Source organism: Mya arenaria, chromosome 10, assembly GCF_026914265.1.
Source record: "Mya arenaria isolate MELC-2E11 chromosome 10, ASM2691426v1".
Taxonomy (NCBI): Eukaryota; Metazoa; Mollusca; class Bivalvia; order Myida; family Myidae; genus Mya; species Mya arenaria.
In genome coordinates, this window is record NC_069131.1 from 16,509,430 (window position 1) to 16,530,366 (window position 20,937).

The 20,937-nt window shown below is 36.6% G+C and overlaps 1 protein-coding gene across 2 annotated transcripts; it reads right to left on the reverse strand.

Annotated features, from left to right (window-relative positions):
- Nucleotides 1-9,270: 9,270 nt before the first annotated feature.
- LOC128205231 (glucosidase 2 subunit beta-like) lies at nt 9,271-19,690 on the reverse strand. Of its 2 annotated transcripts, XM_052906737.1 has the most exons (9): nt 19,605-19,690; nt 18,826-18,949; nt 18,112-18,533; nt 17,198-17,289; nt 16,240-16,379; nt 15,290-15,444; nt 14,503-14,638; nt 12,250-12,353; nt 9,271-10,505 (listed from the first exon to the last, which is right to left on the reverse strand). In XM_052906737.1, exons 3-9 carry the CDS (start codon nt 18,484-18,486, stop codon nt 10,407-10,409), a joined length of 1,101 nt encoding a protein of 366 aa, XP_052762697.1. In that variant the 5' UTR covers nt 18,487-18,533; nt 18,826-18,949; nt 19,605-19,690; the 3' UTR covers nt 9,271-10,406. The 2 variants fall into 2 exon arrangements, with proteins under 2 accessions (XP_052762697.1, XP_052762698.1); XM_052906738.1 differs by lacking the exon at nt 18,826-18,949 and having other exon boundaries at nt 19,605-19,687.
- Between the last annotated feature and the right edge of the window lie 1,247 nt (nt 19,691-20,937).

Genomic DNA, 20,937 nt, shown 5'->3' on the forward strand with positions numbered 1-20,937 from the left:
AAAACACCCTCTTTTTTAAAAACTTGTTTTAATAGATGTTTATGGATAAGAAGACTCTTAATTTGAACATCAACTTGTTTAGACTAAGAAATAATGAGCCCTTAAAGCTGCACTCCCACAGATTGACTATTTTAACAGCTTCTTTTATTTTTTGTTTTGGAAAGAGCAAATTATTGCGTAAATATATATGTGCAAACCAATAATAAGATATCTGATAAAATATCAGATCTTAGATTTTCATATTTATGTTCAAAAATTGATGCTTAATGGCTTAAACTGATACTAACGGTTAAAGAAAATATGCATAAAACATCAATTTTTGAACTTAAGTATAATAATCTATGATCTGATTTTTTATCAGCAGTCTTATATTACTGGTTTCCATGGATTTTCGCCAAAAAATGGCTCGTTCGGAAACAAAAAATAAAGAAGTTGTCAATACTTTCAATCTGTGTGAGTGCAGCTTTAACAACAAAAATAGAACAAACCTACAATTAAGCAAATGAAATTTCAGATAGGTATAAATGAAGTGCTATCCTTAATCATTAACAATTTCATTCTTCAAGTTGGGTTTTACCTCAGCCTACTGTCACTCACCTGATGCACAATCCCTGCATAAGATTTTACGTCGACAATGAATTAGACAATGAGGTTGTTTTCTAAGTCAATTAAATGACCTAAAGTAACTAGCTTAATGATTAAGAAGGGCTCATTATCATCAATCACTCCACCCATTCTGAATAATGTTTATTCATAAAGATTTTTTTTTTCGTGTTTTTTATTTACTTGTATACTTTATATCCAGTTAAATACAGCCATCACACATTTTTTCTCTCCTAAATACACATGGGGATATCAATATAACATTGGTCTATTTCTATTGGTCAAAAAAATGTCACGACTCCCAATATTTATGAAACACCGCTGTTGGTCAAGGACAGGTCACGCGGTGACACCACATTTTTCCATTTTCCAAATTTAAATTACAACAAAATGGCGTCTTTATTCGGATTTGATGAATATTTCAATGAATAAATAAAACATTTAAACAGGAGAACAGGTTGTCAACGTTATACTTACATTACGGGGTTAGTAGGTGACATAGTATTGGAAATATGGGGGGCAAGAATCCATATTTAGATTCGAGCTTCACTCCACCGCAATATGGTTTCCTTTACATTGAATATCCCATATCGCGGGTTACCTACTGACCATGGAACTTATAGTATCCTTCCACATGTTTTTAAACAAATTCATAGACAAGAATGTTTTTTTTTTCAAATGACAATTTGTAATTTTGTATTCATTGTGATGAAAAAAATGTAAAATTAAATTTTCAACCAATTCTTAAGAGGAAAATGTTATCTCCTGATAAAAACTTTCAATCACGTTGGGTACTGAATGGGGTACTATATATTGGTTTAAATAGGAAATGACGTCATGAACACATAGTAATCTATGACTTCATCTTACCGGTGACCATTATGATGTCACAATTAAAAAGAGTTTAGTTTTTTGTTGTTATTCCTTTCTGCTGTACTTGATATCACCTTTATATGTATTCTTCTTACAAACAGTGTGAGAATGATCGCATGATTCTTTGGTTTGAAATTTTTCCTAATACAAATTTTTGCAATGCATGCTTGTAGTCCAGAGAATAGCATCGCTTTAATGGTACATGTATCCTGTTTTTAGCTCGACTATTCGAAGAATATGGAGAGCTATACTACTCACCCAAGCGTCGGCGTCACACCTTGGTTAAGGTTTTGCATGTAAGCACCTTTAAGTCATTATCTCAGCAAATACATCATGTATTGCATTGAAACTTTAGATATATGTTTTCCCAACTATCTAACCTACTAAATTAATGAAGTTAGATAACACTTATTTGAATTTAATGCAAAAAATGGGCCTTTATTATTTGACTTAGAAATTCTGGTTAAGGTTTTGCATGTAAGCACACATAGGTTGATATCTCAGCAACTACTTGATGTATTGCATTAAGATTTTATACAACAGTACTCAACCATCCAACCTTCCTAATTAACCAAGTAAGATAATTCTAGTTTGCATTTAATGCAAATAATGACCCTTTATTATTCGACTTAAAAATTCTGGTTAAGGTTTTGCTTTATTATTTGACATATAAATTCAAATACATCATGTAAATGCATTGAAACTTTATACACAGGCTCCCAACTATTCAACCTTCTTCAATAATCAGGAAAGATAACTCTATCTTTTATATTTTATCATTTTTGCCCCTTTATTATGCAACTTAGAAATACTGTTTAAGTTTCAAGTAGTGGACTTAAAATTTTCCATGTAATCACATTCATGTTAATATCTCAACAAATACATAATGTATTGCATTGAAATCTAATCTAATTTTACAGTGATCCATGTTTCGCCAAAACTTTTTAATCCTTACACTGAACAGCGGCGTAATAGTCGAGCGCGCAGTCTCTGTGACAGCTCTTGTTTACTAGAGAAGTAAAACAGGTAAGTTGTTTTTGTTGTCTTTACTTAAAGAATATTTTGATAAAAAGATACTAAAACTCGTCATCATATAATAGACTGTATTATACAACTCGTCAAGGAAATATGTTAGTAAGATCGACAAAGGCTAAGTTATTTACTCATTTCCTGAAGTTGTTGAATATGTTTTTTAAAGCTTCATCAATGAAAACTTGACATCAGTACTGTTTTGAAAACAAACATATATTTATATATGTCGTTCTCGGATGACCCTGACTGGGACCTTTTTGACCTAATTATTTTTAAGAGCTATAGCATTTTAGACAGTTTTGAAAACAATATTTAATGTTGTCTTTTGATGACCTAGATTGTGGCCTTTTGACACACATTAAAATTTGAAGCTTCAGCCATGAAATTAAGACCATTGATTCGAACTCAAAAATCAAAATTGTGCTTTGATAACGTTGTCCTTTCGACATACTTTCCTATTTTTAAGCTACTTCAATGAAAGTTTTTTAATACAGTTTTCAAAACAAAAAGCAATGTTGTGCTTTGATGACATAGAGTATGATTTTTGACATACATTCTATTATTGAAGCAACAGCAAAAATATTTAGACCATGTGTATAACTTTTAAAACAAATATCAATTTTGTACTTGGATAACCTTGATAATTACAGTTTGACCATCTTTTCTATTCTAAGGTACTGCAACGAAAGTTCAGTAAGTTTTGCAAAACAATTATCAATGTTGTCCTCAGATCTTCTTTACTGTGACCTTTTGACCCTCTTTCATAAAATGTACTGCTTTAAGAATAATTATGAATGTTGTGTTTGGCTAACCATGATTGTGACATTTTCACTTACTTTTTTTTATTTTTGTGGCCTCTGCAATAAAATGTCTCGGGTTACTTTAAAGGGACTGTACACCAGATTGGCACCAATTTTTTTTCCTGTAACGCAACTCAGGACAATTATTTAATAGAATGTGTTAAGCTTTGAATCATAATTATAGAGAAAGGACCAAAATGTAAAAAAATAGCAGTCCAGTGTTGTGTCCGCTGTGCTACAAAGGCTTACTCCAAACGGGTGGTATTTTTAAGCTATATACCTTCGTAGACATACCCAGTAATATTTTTAATGGAAAAATACAAAATCACTGCTTAGCTAAAATAAATTGTAAACTATGTGGTACTTCAGTTAGTAAGATTCAATGCATTGTACACATTAATACCAAATTTATGTCAGTTTTCGACAGTTGTTTTTCTTGCAGATTGATCATCTTGTGCACAGTTGCTTCAGCTAAGGCCTACGTTTTTAATTTTGAGTACAACATTGAACTTTGGACCAAGTATACTGTTTTAAAAAACATATGTTAATGTTATGCTTCAGTTATCTTGATTGTGTCCTTTTGGCGTATTTGTTATGCAACTGGAATGAAATTTTGACTATGAAGTAGTTCTGCAAACAAACATTAACGATGATATTGCCAGGTGACCTTTTCATCAACTTTTCAAAGCTACAGCATTAAGATGAATAATTATGTTTGGAAAATAAATATCAAGCTTAGATATTTGGTTTGAAGCATTGTCTAATTGTCCTCACCTAAGAGTGTTCAAATTATGCTTCTTTATTCAAGATTAGGTTCCGATGATTTTCTGTGTTTATAAGAGAAAGGACTTAGTTCTATACTTGCAGCAGACCGAACAATGTCACCGTCCATCAGCACTTTCAGTGCTTTGATTGAGTATGTAAACTGTCCAAATACATCCGAGGTTGTTTTCGATAAAATGGCCGAGGAGTTCCGAATGGGGTGATCTAATGCAGTTTCCATGAGGTCGGGCCGACGGTCGGGCAGGCGGGCTGAGGGTGTGTAGTGAACTTCTACCGCTATATTAGATATATCACTCTGATACTTGGTACACATAACGAACTTGATCTTTATTGTTTGGAACCTACGGTCTGTGTGCCAACAGTTATGTGCACTTGAACACTGTTTTTAAAACAACATTTCACAGTAACAGGTTTATCAACTCATATTTCTCAGCCTGTTAATAGTAACAGAACAGAGCAAAACTTTTATTAGGCAAAAATATTAACATGTTCGTAGCCAAATGCATATATATATACATTCACGGCGGCAATTTAAAACAGTTTTGACATTAATGTTGTATCAGAAAAGCATAAATTCAAGAACAAATATAAATATAGCTATTCAAATAATAATAGGCAATAATAAAATTAAATAAAAGCACTTTTGCGCTTTTCAGTGGCAATATAAACAAATTTAGCAAGTTTCCTTAACAATGCTGCATTTTCAGAACTTAACAAATTACATAGTTTTTTCTTGGTTGGCCAATGACAATAATATCGTGGTAAGCACATTTGTCTAATATTTTTATAAATTACCTGTTAATAGTACACATTATTACATCCTCTCGGCTATTATTTGACTGTGGTGTGGACATCTCACACAGATTAGAGCTATTACACTTATACTTTTACATATTACCACGATGATTTGTATTAATAACTGTCGTAACGTACCCTTGAACACTTCGCTTTTGAGTATATTGGGCTCTGTGGTGTGAACTTATTCCACATGTTCATAGATAGCACTCTGATACTTGGTTGACAATATCATCTTCATGTGTATTAGTGCTGAAGTATTATTTCTGATATTTTGATAATGCGTTGCTTATATTCGTTTGCTATTGAACAATGTATTTTTCTAAAATGGGTCTGCATCTTGCTAGTTATATTTTTTCATATTTAGAAAGTATATAAAGATATGAGTTTTGCTTAGTAAACTCAAAATTAAAAACAAAATGAAGAAAAGAGATTTATTTTCCATGAAAATGCAATAGATTCTTTTCAATTTTCACAATTACGATACCCTGATTTTCATCATTTCCTTAATCCGTTTCGTTAGTTTGATTGTTTTATATTTACCATTAAAAATGGAGTCTGACTTTCAATCGGACATTCCATAACAAATTGACTTTCAATGAAGTTTAACAACATTGCCTTTGAATCTAACCTGTTTCTGTTACATGAATCGAGATCAGGGTGGACACATTTTAGCAAATTTTGAAGATTTGAATAAATAACTACTGTTATACCACCATTTTTCTTTGTTAAACAGCGTGTAATACACGCAATGGTTGGCACTTTAGGCCATACCGACTTGATTCTGTGTTTAGCGTCATGTTTCAATTACAAGACCTTCCTACTAGGCAAGGATAAATCTAGCATCATTCTTCACTCAATAAAGCTACAAGACTGTGTAAAAACTTTAAAATAACATTTCACAGCTACAGATTTATCAGTTCATATTTCTCAGCCTGATAGAAGTACATATTATTATATCCTACTAAACTTGATTCATTTGTTGTATAAGCTTCACTGCTTTATTTTTTTTTTTTTATTTTCCAAAAGCTTATACCTAGATGACGCAAAACATAAAACCAGTTTGACCTCGACTTACCGTTTGCTCTTTACTAAAAGTCGCATTGCTTAACATACCCAGATTGTGGACATCGATAAATGTTGTGTAAGGTGTGATATATGGACAATATAATTTAGTGTTCTAATAACCTCGTGTTCTACTGACCTCTCCAAAGCGGTAGTCCTCTCCTTTATTGGTAGAGCTAGTATATTATTTGGGAAGTTTGTTTGAATGTTTGTATATCTCGTGCATAAAATGCATAACATATGTTTGTATATTTGCTTAAGATTAGTGTTTTGACTGTTGGCAAAATAAAATATTTAAAAAAAAAATATTGTTCATTGTTTAATCCGCCATTCCAAAAAAATACTGTCCATTAAAGATCTACACAGGAGCTCACTCCTTCGGCCTAGTCCGGGGGGGGGGGGGCAATTCACCAACTGGTTCTACACTGGAGCACTTTGCTTCCGCCTTGACCAGGAGCACAATCCCTCGGCCTATACAAAACCTAGTTCTAAACAGAAGCACGCTCCATCGGCCTAGTCCACGAGCACATTTTCTTGGCCTATACACCAACTGGTTCTACACAAAAGAACACTTCTTTAGCCATGACGAGGAGCACATTCCCTTAATATATACTAACTGGTTATACACAAGAGCATGCTCTTTCGTCCCAGACAAGGAGCACAATCACTTGGCCAATTCACCTACTGGTTCTAAACACGAGCACGCTCCTCCAGTCTTGACTAAGTGCACAATCCCTCGGCCTATACACAACCTAGTTCTACCAGGAGCACGCTCCATCGGCCTAGTCCACGAGCACATTTCCTTAGCCTATTCACCAACTGGTTCTACACAGGAGCATGCTCCTTCAGCCTTGACCAGGAGCACAATCCCTCGGCCTATACACACCCTATTTCTACCAGGAGCACACTCCATCGGCCTAGTCCACGAGCACATTTCCTTAGCCTATTCACCTACTGGTTCTACACAGGAGCATGCTCCTTCAGCCTTGACCAGGAGCACAATCCCTCGGCCTATACACACCCTATTTCTACCAGGAGCACACTCCATCGGCCTAGTCCACGAGCACATTTCCTTAGCCTATTCACCAACTGGTTCTACACAGGAGCATGCTCCTTCAGCCTTGACCAGGAGCACAATCCCTCGGCCTATACACACCCTGTTTCTACCAGGAGCACGCTCCATCGGCCTAGTCCACGAGCACATTTCCTTAGCCTATTCACCAACTGGTTCTACACAGGAGCATGCTCCTTCAGCCTTGACCAGGAGCACAATCCCTCGGCCTATACACACCCTATTTCTACCAGGAGCACACTACATCGGCCTAGTCCACGAGCACATTTCCTTAGCCTATTCACCAACTGGTTCTACACAGGAGCATGCTCCTTCAGCCTTGACCAGGAGCACAATCCCTCGGCCTATACACACCCTATTTCTACCAGGAGCACACTCCATCGGCCTAGTCCACGAGCACATTTCCTTAGCCTATTCACCAACTGGTTCTACACAGGAGCATGCTCCTTCAGCCTTGACCAGGAGCACAATCCCTCGGCCTATACACACCCTGTTTCTACCAGGAGCACGCTCCATCGGCCTAGTCCACGAGCACATTTCCTTAGCCTATTCACCAACTGGTTCTACACAGGAGCATGCTCCTTCAGCCTTGACCAGGAGCACAATCCCTCGGCCTATACACACCCTATTTCTACCAGGAGCACACTACATCGGCCTAGTCCACGAGCACATTTCCTTAGCCTATTCACCAACTGGTTCTACACAGGAGCATGCTCCTTCAGCCTTGACCAGGAGCACAATCCCTCGGCCTATACACACCCTATTTCTACCAGCAGCACACTCCATCGGCCTAGTCCACGAGAACATTCCCTTGGCCTTTTCACCAACTGGTTCTACACAAGAGAACACTCCTTCGACCTTGACCAGGAGCGCATTCCCTTGGCCTATACACCAACTTTATCTGTAGTGGACCACGGCCCCCCTGCCTAGACCAGCGGCACACATACTTTGCCTTTACACCAACAGGCTCTACACAGGAGCACGCTCATTCGGCCTTGGCCAGGAGCTTATTCCCTTGGCCTATGCATCAACTGGCTCTATACAGGAGCACGCACCTTCGGCCAAGACCAGGAGCACATTCCCTTGGCCTTTATACCAACTGGCTGTACACAGGAACACGCTCCTTTAGCCTGGACCCGAAACACATTCCCTTGGCCTATAAACCAACTGGCTATTCGCAGGAGCACGCTCCTTCGGCCTAGAACAGAAGCACAATCCCTTGGCCTAAACTCCAACTTGTTCCTCACAGGAGCACGCCCCTTCGGCCTAGACTAGGAGCACATTCCCTTGTCCAATACACCAACTGGCCCTACACAGGAACACGACCCTTCGGTCCAGATCAGGAACACATTCCCTAGTCATCTACAACAACTGGATCTTCACAATATCACGCTCCTTCGGTCTAGACCAGGAGCACATTCCCTTGGACTATGTACAAACTGTTTCTACACAGGATCACGCTCCTTCGGTCTAGACCACACGCACATCCCTTTTTTTCTATGCACTAGCTGGGTCTACACAGGAGTAAGTTCTTAAAATACTAAACTAAAGAATTTAAGAGACCTCTTACACCATACGTCATGTGATTTTTTTGTAAAACAGGCATATAAAAGCCAACACTAACACATACAACAAAGAATTAAAAAAAAAAAAATTGGGGGGGGGGGGGGGGGGGGGCGACAATTGATTTCAAGTTCAACTCTAGTTGATTATTCGAGATCCTTGGGAAATAAAGTAAAATGTCAATCCTTGTACTAGAAACTGACTGTCCCCAGTGACTATATGGGTTTTGGGTTTGCAATTTCAATGTTTTGTTTGTATTGTCACAAGCAGTGTCATGTTTTTGGTAACATTATCCAGGGCAACGTTTGTAAACGAGACAGCAATCCACTACCCTTACTTAATAAGGGATAAACGGTCACCTGTTGCGCCAGTAGTACGTCACTGTTGAAGGTACCAAATGGCTCCTAGGAGTCTCTCTGTGTCCCTCCCCGGGTGCATGAGATCACAAACTGAACAACATTCCTACGAAGTTTCATGGGTTTAAGTCACTTAGATTTTGAGACACAACATGAACAAATAACATTTGAGATTTTTTTCTGTGGCAAGACAAGGCCAGATATACTGGTAATGCCTGTCAGAAGGACAGGTTGGGGAATAAAAATGAAAAAGCTTCATGGAAATATAATTAAATAGTAAATTTTGCTTCGATCGAGAGAATCTTCATTTATTTGAAGAAAGTCAATATATCTTTTACAAATCTATTTCCCTTTTAAATGACAGTTTGAACTGACATTAACAGTACACTTAAATGCAAAAACAAAGAACCAGCAACATTATACATGGTCATAGCAATGATTGAGCAAGTGCTTGTCACAAGAAAACACGTGACAAACTATGGTTCATACACCAACATAGTTAATGGTTCACTTTGAATGTGTGGGCCTATTTGGAGCCTGAATGGTTTTAAAACATTTATAACAAAAATCGCACGAATTATGACACATCATAACGCACACATTGATATTACATGTACAAATATCATAATACATTATACATATTGAAATTCTACAGAATCACAACCTGTAACAATGGCATGTTTAAGAGAAAAGACATAATCAATTAAGCTTTGTATATTATGTATTGTTATTTTGCTAACAATCAGGATTAAATTAACATAACAAGTGATGTGAAAATATGCAAAGTGAACACACACAAATGTAAATTATACAATAAATTTCAAATTTTGACCTGAAGCAGAATCTGTATCCTTCTAACGTCAAGTTCCAAAAGTATTTGAAAACTGATATTACAATTCTGTATGTATTATTTTCTTCGCGCTATCATGCAGTTGTTGATATTCTCTTGCGGTAATTTGAATTTTTTATTTAACATGGTGTACCTCCTTCATATCCTTATGTTAAGATGCATATACATTCAACTGTGGTATCCCTCGTGCCATCCTCACATACAACAGAGGCTTCTCTCACCATGCTACATATAATTCTACAGCTTTCCCTTCCCCGTGTGGAACATATTTAATCTCTTGTGACAATTGGAACACCTCAGCTATCTCAGCTATTTAAAAAGTAATTTCAAAGGAAAAAGGCAGAAACACTCCAAACCACATGTAGGTGTTTGAAGTTGTTATTAGACTCTATATAAAGCAAAATTGCCGTTGTTTCAGACAACTCACTTACAATCATGATTTCAAACTCAAGTTGACCTTCCACAACTTCCAAAAGTGTAGCTCACTTCATGTCATTATGAAAAAAATATAAGGTTGTTGCAAAACCAAACTTTCTTTCTTCAATTGTGATAAATGATGTTCATTCCCTGCCAACATGCAGCTGGTGTCTAAAGTACACACTGTTTATCCCCTGTCAACATGCAGCTGGTGTAGCAAATCTCATGTGATATGCACATCGTTCATTCTCTGTCACTTCCACTATCTTGTCCGTTAATCCACAAATAAATAGTATCTGCAAATGGAAACAATTGATGCGTTTAATGACGGAATAAGCATAAGATTAACTGAAAACACAAGATACATAAAGTTGTTTAGCAACATACAATCCCTTAGAAAAATGTGCTTACACGGTAGAACAGAAAACATCATTAAGAAATTTATTGATCTAAAATTTGAATATATATACCTTTTTGAAAAAAAATGTATTCTCGTTCCAGTTTTTATCTATTTTTCTATGAAGTTTAGTTTGTGCACCGATCAATTCATTGTTTATTTATCTATGTTTTAATATCTCCAACATTTAGGGCAATTATTCTCTATGACAATACAGTTGAAACCAGTTGGCTCTTTATCCCAGGGACCCGCCAAAATACTAAGAGCCTTATGAGTCATGCAGGACTGCTTATAAAGAGTAAAACAAAATTGAGCCTATACATCCAGTTCAAGCCAAGGAGGTAATCGAGCCAAGCAATATCAAGCGGACGGTTTGACAGTACTGTATATGAAATGCATCTCAATTGTACAACACAGCTGTTGTTCACCATTGATTGGCATTAATGTTCTAGAATGTAAGTAAAAACAGTCAGACCTGCCAAAATTTATCAAAGGTAATAAGACTAGAACTCCGCGAGTCGGATGTGTCGCCTGACGAATTATTTACTGTCGACATTATAGCTGTTAGATTGGCATTTTATTCATTTATAGACAATGATGTTGCCATTTAACTTTCAAGTGTAGGTGGCATTTGAACCCTCAATCAGATATACCTACGGAATAAGTTTCAGGTTGAAACCTCCTATAGTTTACGAGATATGCCACGGACAAAACCTAAGCAAGAAAATTAACAAAGGGCAATAACTCTAAAAATATGGCAGCAAGAGTAACGGTTCTTGTGCACTGCACTTGCCCTCAATGAGATCTATCTAGCTATGAAGTTTCAAGTTGATACCTCTTATATTCTTCAAGATATGCCCCGGACAAAACTTTAAGCATGAAAATTAACAAAGGGCAATAACTTTAAAACTAAGAAAGCAAGAGTTACTGTTATTGTGCACTGCACTTGCCCTCAATGAGATATATCTAGCTATGAAGTTTCAAGTAGATACCTCTTATATTCTTCAAGATATGCCCCGGACAAAACTTTAAGCATGAAAATTAACAAAGGGCAATAACTTTAAAACTAAGAAAGCAAGAGTTACTGTTATTGTGCACTGCACTTGCCCTCAATGAGATCTGTTTAGCTATGAAGTTTCAAGTTGATACCTATTATATTCTTCAAGATATGCCCCGGACAAAACTTTAAGCATGAAAATTAACAAAGGGCAATAATTTTAAAACTAAGAAAGCAAGAGTTACTGTTATTGTGCACTGCACTTGCCCTCCATGAGATCTATCTACATATGAAGTTGTAAGTTGATAACTCTTATATTCTACAAGATATGCCCCGGACAAAACTTTAAGCATGAAAAATAACAAAGGGCAAAACTCTAAAAATATGGAAGCAAGAGTAACAGTTCTTGTGCACTGCACTTGCCCTCAATTAGATCTATGTACATATGAAGTTTCAAGTTGATACCACTAATAGTTTAGGAGATATACCCCGGACAAGCGAAAATGGGACGCGGACGCCGACGCCGCCGACACCGCCGCCGCCGACAAAAGTAACCCCTATATGTCGTCTTTTCAGGCGACACAAAAACCCTACGCCCTAACCTAAAATGGTGTTTTTTCACATGGGAGTGAATTGTTCAACCCACCACAGTGTTTCTGGTCTGTCCTAAGGGGCACCTGCTGGCATCTCCACGGTCCATCTTGAGTTCATAATGCCCTGGCAGACGAGCCCTCCACACAGGGTGAGATCCTGAAAGGTGAAATTTCTTTTTGAGGACACAGCACTTTACCGACAGTATAAAACCACATTCCCTATGAAGGCTATGGAAACATACCACATAACCTACAATAAAACACCACATTAGCTACAGTAACACACCACATTAGCTACAGTAACATACCACATAAGCTACAGTAACATACCACAATAGCTACAGTAACACATCACATTAGCTACAGTAACATACCACATTAGCTACAGTAACACATCACATTAGCCACAGTAACACACCACATTAGCTACAGTAACATACCACATTAGCTACAGTAACACACCACATTACCTACAGTAACATACCACATTAGCTACAGTAACATACCACATTAGCACATCACATTAGCTACAGTAACATACCACATAAGCTACAGTTACATACCACATTACCTACAGTAACACACCACATTACCTACAGTAACACACCACATTACCTACAGTAACACACCACATTACCTACAGTAACACACCACATTACCTACAGTAACACACCACATTGCCTACAGTAACACATCCCATTGCCTACAGTAACACACCACATTACCTACAGTAACACACCACATTACCTTCAGTAACACACCCCATTACCTACAGTAACACATCACATTACCTACAGCAACACACCACATTGCCTACAGTAACACATCCCATTGCCTACAGTAACACATCACATTACCTACAGTATCACACCACATTACCTACAGTAACACACCCCATTACCTACAGTAACACATCACATTACCTACAGTAACACACCAAATTACCTATAGTTACACACCCCATTACCTACAGTTACACACCCCATTACCTACCGTAACACGGCACATTACCTACAGTAACACACCACATTACCTACAGTAACACACCACATTACCTACAGTAACACACCACATTACCTACAGTAACACATCCCATTGCCTACAGTAACACACCACATTGCCTACAGTAACACACCACATTACCTACAGTAACACACCACATTACCTACAGTAACACACCACATTACCTACAGTAACACATCCCATTGCCTACAGTAACACACCCCATTGCCTACAGTAACACATCACATTACCTACTGTAACACACCACATTACCTACAGTAACACATCCCATTGCCTACAGTAACACATCCCATTGCCTACAGTAACACACCACATTACTTACTGTAACACACCACATTACCTACAGTAACACATCCCATTGCCTACAGTAACACATCCCATTGCCTACAGTAACACATCACATTACCTACTGTAACACACCACATTACCTACAGTAACACATCCCATTGCCTACAGTAACACATCCCATTGCCTACAGTAACACACCACATTACTTACTGTAACACACCACATTACCTACTGTAACACACCACATTACCTACAGTAACACACCACATTACCTACAGTAACACATCACATTACTCACTGTAACACACCACATCACCTACTGTAACACACCACATTACCTACAGTAACACACCACATTACTTACTGTAACACACCACATTACCTACTGTAATACACCACATTACCTACAGTAACACATCCCATTGCCTACAGTAACACATCCCATTGCCTACAGTAACACACCACATTACTTACTGTAACACACCACATTACTTACTGTAACACACCACATTACCTACAGTAACACACCACATTACCTACAGTAACACACCACATGACCTACAGTAACACACCACATTACCTACAGTAACACACCACATCACCTACAGTAACACACCACATTACCTACAGTAACACACCACATTACCTACAGTAACACACCACATCACCTACAGTAACACACCACATCACCTACAGTAACACACCCCATTACCTACAGTAACACACCACATTACCTACAGTAACACACCACATTACCTACAGTAACACACCACATCACCTACAGTAACACACCACATTACCTACAGTAACACACCACATCACCTACAGTAACACACCACATTACCTACAGTAACACACCACATCACCTACAGTAACACACCACATCACCTACAGTAACACACCACATCACCTACAGTAACACACCACATTACCTACGGTAACACACATCACCTACAGTAACACACCACATTACCTACAGTAACACACCACATTACCTATATTTGTTCCAGTTGCATGATGCTTCTGCTGTGTGGCTGAGCGGAATGGACACAGTTTATACTTATACTCCTCCATGTCAAACTCATAGCAAGCCTGGGACAGCTTGAAAAACACACTGCCTGGTCCGTACAGCTGTAACATACAAATTTATAATGAAACAAGAGAGCCATAGAGGAAACATTATCACATGTCTATTTTATTTTTTTCATTTGAAAAATGGGCATAACTCAATAATCATTAAAGTCAAAGATATCGGCCTTTCTATGAATGGGATTGTGTGAATCGTCTCTGCCAACATGTGTATCAAAGTTCTTTTGCATTTCTTGAACTGTTTTTGAGTTATGGCCAAAATCAAAGATATTGCACATTGACGTCAACACTGCAGCACCAATAACAACACCAAGGCTATTACAATAATTTGACTTTTTTTTAGAATAAAGCAGACAAGCTGCAATGAAGACACAGAAGGTATTCATGGTGATATTCATCTTATATTGGTGTTTGATTTATTATCCTAAACATTTTTACAATCCATTATAATCTGTTGTAACAAATTATGAGAATCAGAAGCATAGTCTGAGTAGTGCACTTTCGGGGCCGAATTTATAAACTCTTATGTACCATAGTATCTGGACTTGAATATAGTATTCTTTGACTGCTTGTTTTAAGAATAAAAAGGATTGAAGCGGCCTAAATTACATGTAAATGATCCCCAGAACTAAACAGTTAGGATCAATTAATTAGGATCAATTACAAATAATAATACATGTATATCATATGTACCTCAGGGTTATTTATACTCCGCCCCGCCTCCAAGTACATTTGTTTTATTTTCTTCCCGAGGGCACGAATCTTGGCATCTTCCTTACTCAATTCCATTACATTGTTGCAAGTGTTGTTACAAGGAGTATGTTTGAGTGTGCCTGAAAACTTCTTCCCTGAAAATAAGTCATAACGTCCATTTCCTAACTTTTCAAAATAATATATTATACCAATATTTTTAAACACATGCACTCAGTGTTATATAGTTGTTATATCATTTCAAAATAAAATATCAAATCGAAACGATCAACCTTAATTGATCATTTAATCGGAAATAATCAGATGTACTTTTATACTCAATGCTTGCTGCCATTTAAAGAACACTCATGTTTATTTTTAACAACTTTGTGTCCAATATTATATATTTCGAATTAAACGACAAATCAAAAATTAAACAAGAGCGTAGTGGAGTGAACCCCAATGCTGGTCTGTTTTCATATCCAAAATAGAAAAATTATTTGACCGTAACTAATGCAATACCTCTAGGCCTTTTTGTACATGTGTTTATTGTCTCTGGTAACATATGCACTCAGTTTCAGTTGAATATCTTGAATGGATTTTAAGTTATGGCCCAGGAGAAATTTTGTACGCAAATGATGACACCAAGCCTATCACAATACCCCGACATATTTCCTTCATAAAACAGAGGAGCTAAAAATGAATTATATGTTTGCACATTAAAATATAGCACTTATTTTGATTAATGATGTTATGAAAGCACAATTAAATTATAGAATGCCTTACAAGTTTGTTTTTTAAGTAAAATTATCAATGTCAATGAAAATTGATTATAAATTATCATTCATGATTATCACCAATGTTGGGCACCCATCAATGAGTATTCAATTATATCCGATCATCCTGCATCTGCATTTGATCATGTAATTATATGGCTAACAAGCCAGCCTTACCCGTAAAGTGGACCCCTGAGGAGACTTTGACTCCGCCCCATTCATCAGAACCATCACAGCAGTCACAGACCCCATCATTGACCCGTGAACCCGGCAAATACATAACAGACATGTCTGGGGGTTGGAATGTACAGTAAAATCTGAAATGGATTAGAAAGTGGTGCAACAAAATGTTTACAATTCACTCAGAAATAGTGTTATTATAGTTACCATTATCAAGAATACTAAAATAAATGAATCATAAAATGATTTCAAATAAAGATTAATTTACGATGGCTTCTACAGTCGAAACTCGTTGGCTTGACATCCCAGGGACCGGCAAAAATACTTTGAGCCTCACAAATATCGAGCCAAGGGAGAATACTTACAAAATGCATACATATACAAAGAGTAAAACAAAATCAATCCTTTACATCCAGTTTAAGCCATTGAGGAAATCTAGCCAAGTGATATCGAGCAAAAGGGCTTCAACTGTATACTTCTTTTAAACTAAACACATAGGATTGATGCAGGAATAAACAAAGAGACATTAAACTATAGAAGCATTAAAGCCACAAAATAGTTTATATTGATACAAACATGCATGTTTTTTACTACAAGCATTAAAACTGCATTCTCACAGATAGACATTTTTTTTTAAATGGCCACAGAATCAGCTGATTTTGGCATAATGCCTTCAATTCAGCCACATAAGATAACTCACAATAGAACAGATTGCAATTATTTGGAAAACAGCTGAAAATTTCATTCTTCAAAAGTCTTCTTAAAACGTTGGTAATGCTTTTAGCCAAAAAACATCAATTTTCGAACCAAAATATGAAACATTGAGACATGATCTTTTGTCAGCAGTCTTGTTTCACTGTTTGCCAGACATATACACAAAAATTCGCTAATTCCAAAACAAAACAAAATTGTCAAAATGGTCAATCTGTGAGAGTGCAGCTTTATAATTTCTTACTTGGAATGTGGACAGGCGGAAGTGCCTGGTTCATCGGTAGAGTCTGAACAATCACAATAATCATCATTTACAGCAGAGTAGGGAAACAGCTCCTGAAACATATTCATGATTGGCTTATTCAGGGGTTGAAATATGGAAAAAAAACACAAAACAATATTTTAAAGATATTGCTGTATCATTACGATCAAAATGTTCAACTCAAAATATGAATTCATGAGCTATATTAGCAATAAAATCATTTTTATTTGATGTACACTTTATTACTAATAGAGTGTATTTAAGTGTCATAAATGTTTTATTTTTCCAACAAATGTTCAAATATACCATGCATACAAACTTAATACATCTTGTTTTGTCAAATTTATATATATCTTCACAGCCAAATACAATGTGCTATTTAAACACTTTGCACACTGACCCTTTTCTGCAGCACCCTCCCTTTTAAAAACCTGTCTAAAACCCTAAAACATTCACCATTAAAAATAGTTTATTTATGCACCAGTCAATTGTTACCACAGTCCCCCAGGTCTGGGGGTAAACTGGGGATAGCTGGGGTAATGGGCCTTGTTTTTACCTTCCATGTGGCCCCGCAGTACCGAGTGAATGCAGTGGTTTTGTTTTAGCGCCGAAAATAGCAAAGAATGGGCCTTACCTAGGATGTCCCCAGGTTGTGTGGGCATTTGGCAGGGATTTTCCAGCAGTTTGGCTCCGCATGGCGGGGAATTTACCTTGGATTGGATGGACTGAAAGTCAATTTAGTCCCCACTATTCCCCAGGCCTAGGGGCCGTGGCTACAATTGACTGGTGCATTACATTGACATTCATGACAGAATTTATTAACAGTCTCATAACAACTTTTCAGTTTTGTTTAATTGTTCTAGATACTTACAGTTTTTGAAAAAAAATAGTTTTACCTTTGATTGTAAACACCTGAACATTCCATCAACAGGCTTGTAATCCTCTGACATTGACACTAATGTTCCTAATACTAGCTTAAAGTGTTCACTTTGAGTGTCTGGATTTCGTTGAACAATACCTTTATCTTTATTGAGATCATTTTTACTTTCCACTTGACCATAATCCACTGGCCGTTCAACAACTTGAGAATCAACAACATCAGGAAAATCATCAAATACTTTTCCCGAACGCAGTGCCTGAGATCTGGATTCACGTTGTCCCGCTAAATTAAGGACTTTCATGGAAAAAATCTGGAAGCACAGATATATTCCTCCAGTGACACCAATAAGAAATAAAATCCTGTATTTCCTCCGAAGAAGGTTCAGATTCATTGTGAAGATTATGGACCACAATGAGGATTATAGATTCATCTTAAAACCTGAAATTGAATAAACAATTGAATATGTAAGATCTGATATCTAAAGAGTATTTTATGCTAATGCATGTTTTCTGAAAGCATTATTTGGATGTTAATAATATAAAAGTAGGCATTTACACATGTATGTCTTATACACAAGAGAAAGAATTTGTGTACCACCAGAAGATTGATGTTTTATGAATTCTGGCAAAGGGTTTATATGTTGTTGGGTAAATGTTGATGCCATGAATTAGCGAAGTTAGAATTCAGGCTTTGTCATTCACAAGCTTTATTTGGTATTGATATACAGTACCTTTTCTGACAGCCAAGACTTGAGACAATTAATTAGGCATGATTTTCCAATGACACAACAGTTGTGGCATATGATTTTGAAGAAGATAGAATCACCTTCTCAGTGAATATGTTTGTTTTGCAAACTGCAAGAAAATTTCACATTAGTAAGAAAATCGAAAGAAAACATCATTGATTGTAATACATGCTTATTTCATACTTTTCATGGTTTATTGAAAACGACAAAATTGGAGTAATCTGATAAATTCACCTTTTAAAACAATGCGTTTATTACAATATATATAATTTAGAGTTCAACTTTACTGCAATAAAAAAACAAATTAGTTATTATTGTAAGTGAGTTATGAGCCTGAAATAGAAAAGAAGATCAAAATTTATATTATTATTTCTTATCATGGAGTATATAGTTCACTTAAGGCAAAGCCACTTGTAAAAGACATCCGCTGGTGTTCACCCGGTGAAAAATAAATGCAATGCTTAAGATCTTACCGCTTTGTTTAACAAACATTTTATTGGTTAAGAAAAACAACAACTGTTTTCCACCATATTATTACTATATTGCTGTTGACCTACAATAAAGCACACTCAACCTGCGATTGGTTATTAATATAGAAATAGTTTAGCTCCATTCCAAAATTGAAACAAAAAGCGGCAACAAAAAATACACAGTAGCATGTCTATTTCACTATAAATCATAAGATCAGTTATTGCATACCTTGTTAAATAACAAAACATCACATAAAATGGTAAACATAAAAATTACATTGATAAACCACTTACTAAACCTTTCCCCTTAGTTTCCTGTTGCTTAAGGCAACGTTTTGACAGGTCAGCTACATGGGCGCCGCCATTTTGAAAAATCACCGACCAGTTTTGGTCACATGATCATAATAATAAAACTCGAATTTTTGGATCGCCATCGTAAGAGATTTTTGCTTCTGGTAGTGGTTACTCCTACTAAAACCCACTAACCTCTACTGAAGAGCATGATAAAAGAGCTATCTACAAGCTCTAAGAAAAATATAAAATACACTTTAATCTTTTAACCACATATACAGTGTATAATTAAACGATTTAGTTTCAGGGATTTGCTGATGCTTTTGGACCAAAGTCTATAAACCAGCAAAACATATAATATATTGCTTTATATGTTTTAATAACACGAATTGTACAAAGTCTCCAATAATAAAAAAAATATGTTTGTCACGTGACTTACTAATAAGAACTACCAAATATAGAAGAGATGCATGAAGTAAAGGGTAATTACTAACTAAGCAGGTTCAGACCATGTGTTCGATTTCCAGCTCTAAATTATGTTTTGAATATTGAATGATAAATTTTAATATTAAGTCTTTCCAAGAATCTCGTATAAGTGTTAGGGCCTGTTAGTAAGATTGGTGATTGGTCCAATGGAGGACTGAAGATAAGCATTGTTATTGACGCTGCGTCGGTATTGGATAGGATTCATTGTTGTACCATTGATTTTGAGGTCAGTGGGTCAAAGGTCAGGGTCGTGGTGACCTTCAGTTAGAAATCGGTTTCCGCTCAAAACCTGAATAACGCTATGGCCAAGGGACCTCAAACTTTGTAGGCGGGTTGGTAATGATCAGTAGATGGACGCTATTGCTTTTAGGTCAATAGGTCAAAGGTCAAGGTCGTTGTGCCCGTAAGTTGAAAATACACAAATTCATATCAATAGTTGAAAAATACTTAGGCCTAGATACCTCTAACTTGATAGAAGTCCCTCAATCATGACCAGGACCCTAACTTTTTATGTCAGTTGTTCAAAGGTCAAAGCTTTGGTGACCTTGAGCTGATAATCGGATTTCGTTCAATAATGGAATAATGCATTTATCCAGTTACTCTAAACTAGATATGCTGGTGAACTGCATTTGCTTCCAAAAAAAAGTCATGTTTCAAAAACATTCGCGGCATCTTTGACGCTTTGCATCAAATGAGTCTTGTTTATTCATAGGTTCAAGCTAGGATCAATATTTTATTGATATGATTACACATTTTGACAGGCATTGCGACAAATGAGGTGGGCAGCAAGCAGCACACCTCTCTCAATCATCAGAGGTTTGACAATGATAAATCCAACGTTGTTGGAAGC

Excerpts from the sequence above, each read along its gene's own strand:
- LOC128205231 (XM_052906737.1), bottom strand. The coding sequence starts at position 18,486 with ATGAATCTGAACCTTCTTCGGAGGAAATACAGGATTTTATTTCTTATT. Across the intron at positions 17,290-18,111 it reads TCAGGTGTTTACAATCAAAG|GAGCTGTTTCCCTACTCTGC; the intron begins GTAAAACTATTT and ends AATATGTTTCAG. Across the intron at positions 16,380-17,197 it reads TCCGCCTGTCCACATTCCAA|ATTTTACTGTACATTCCAAC; the intron begins GTAAGAAATTAT and ends AATCCATTTCAG.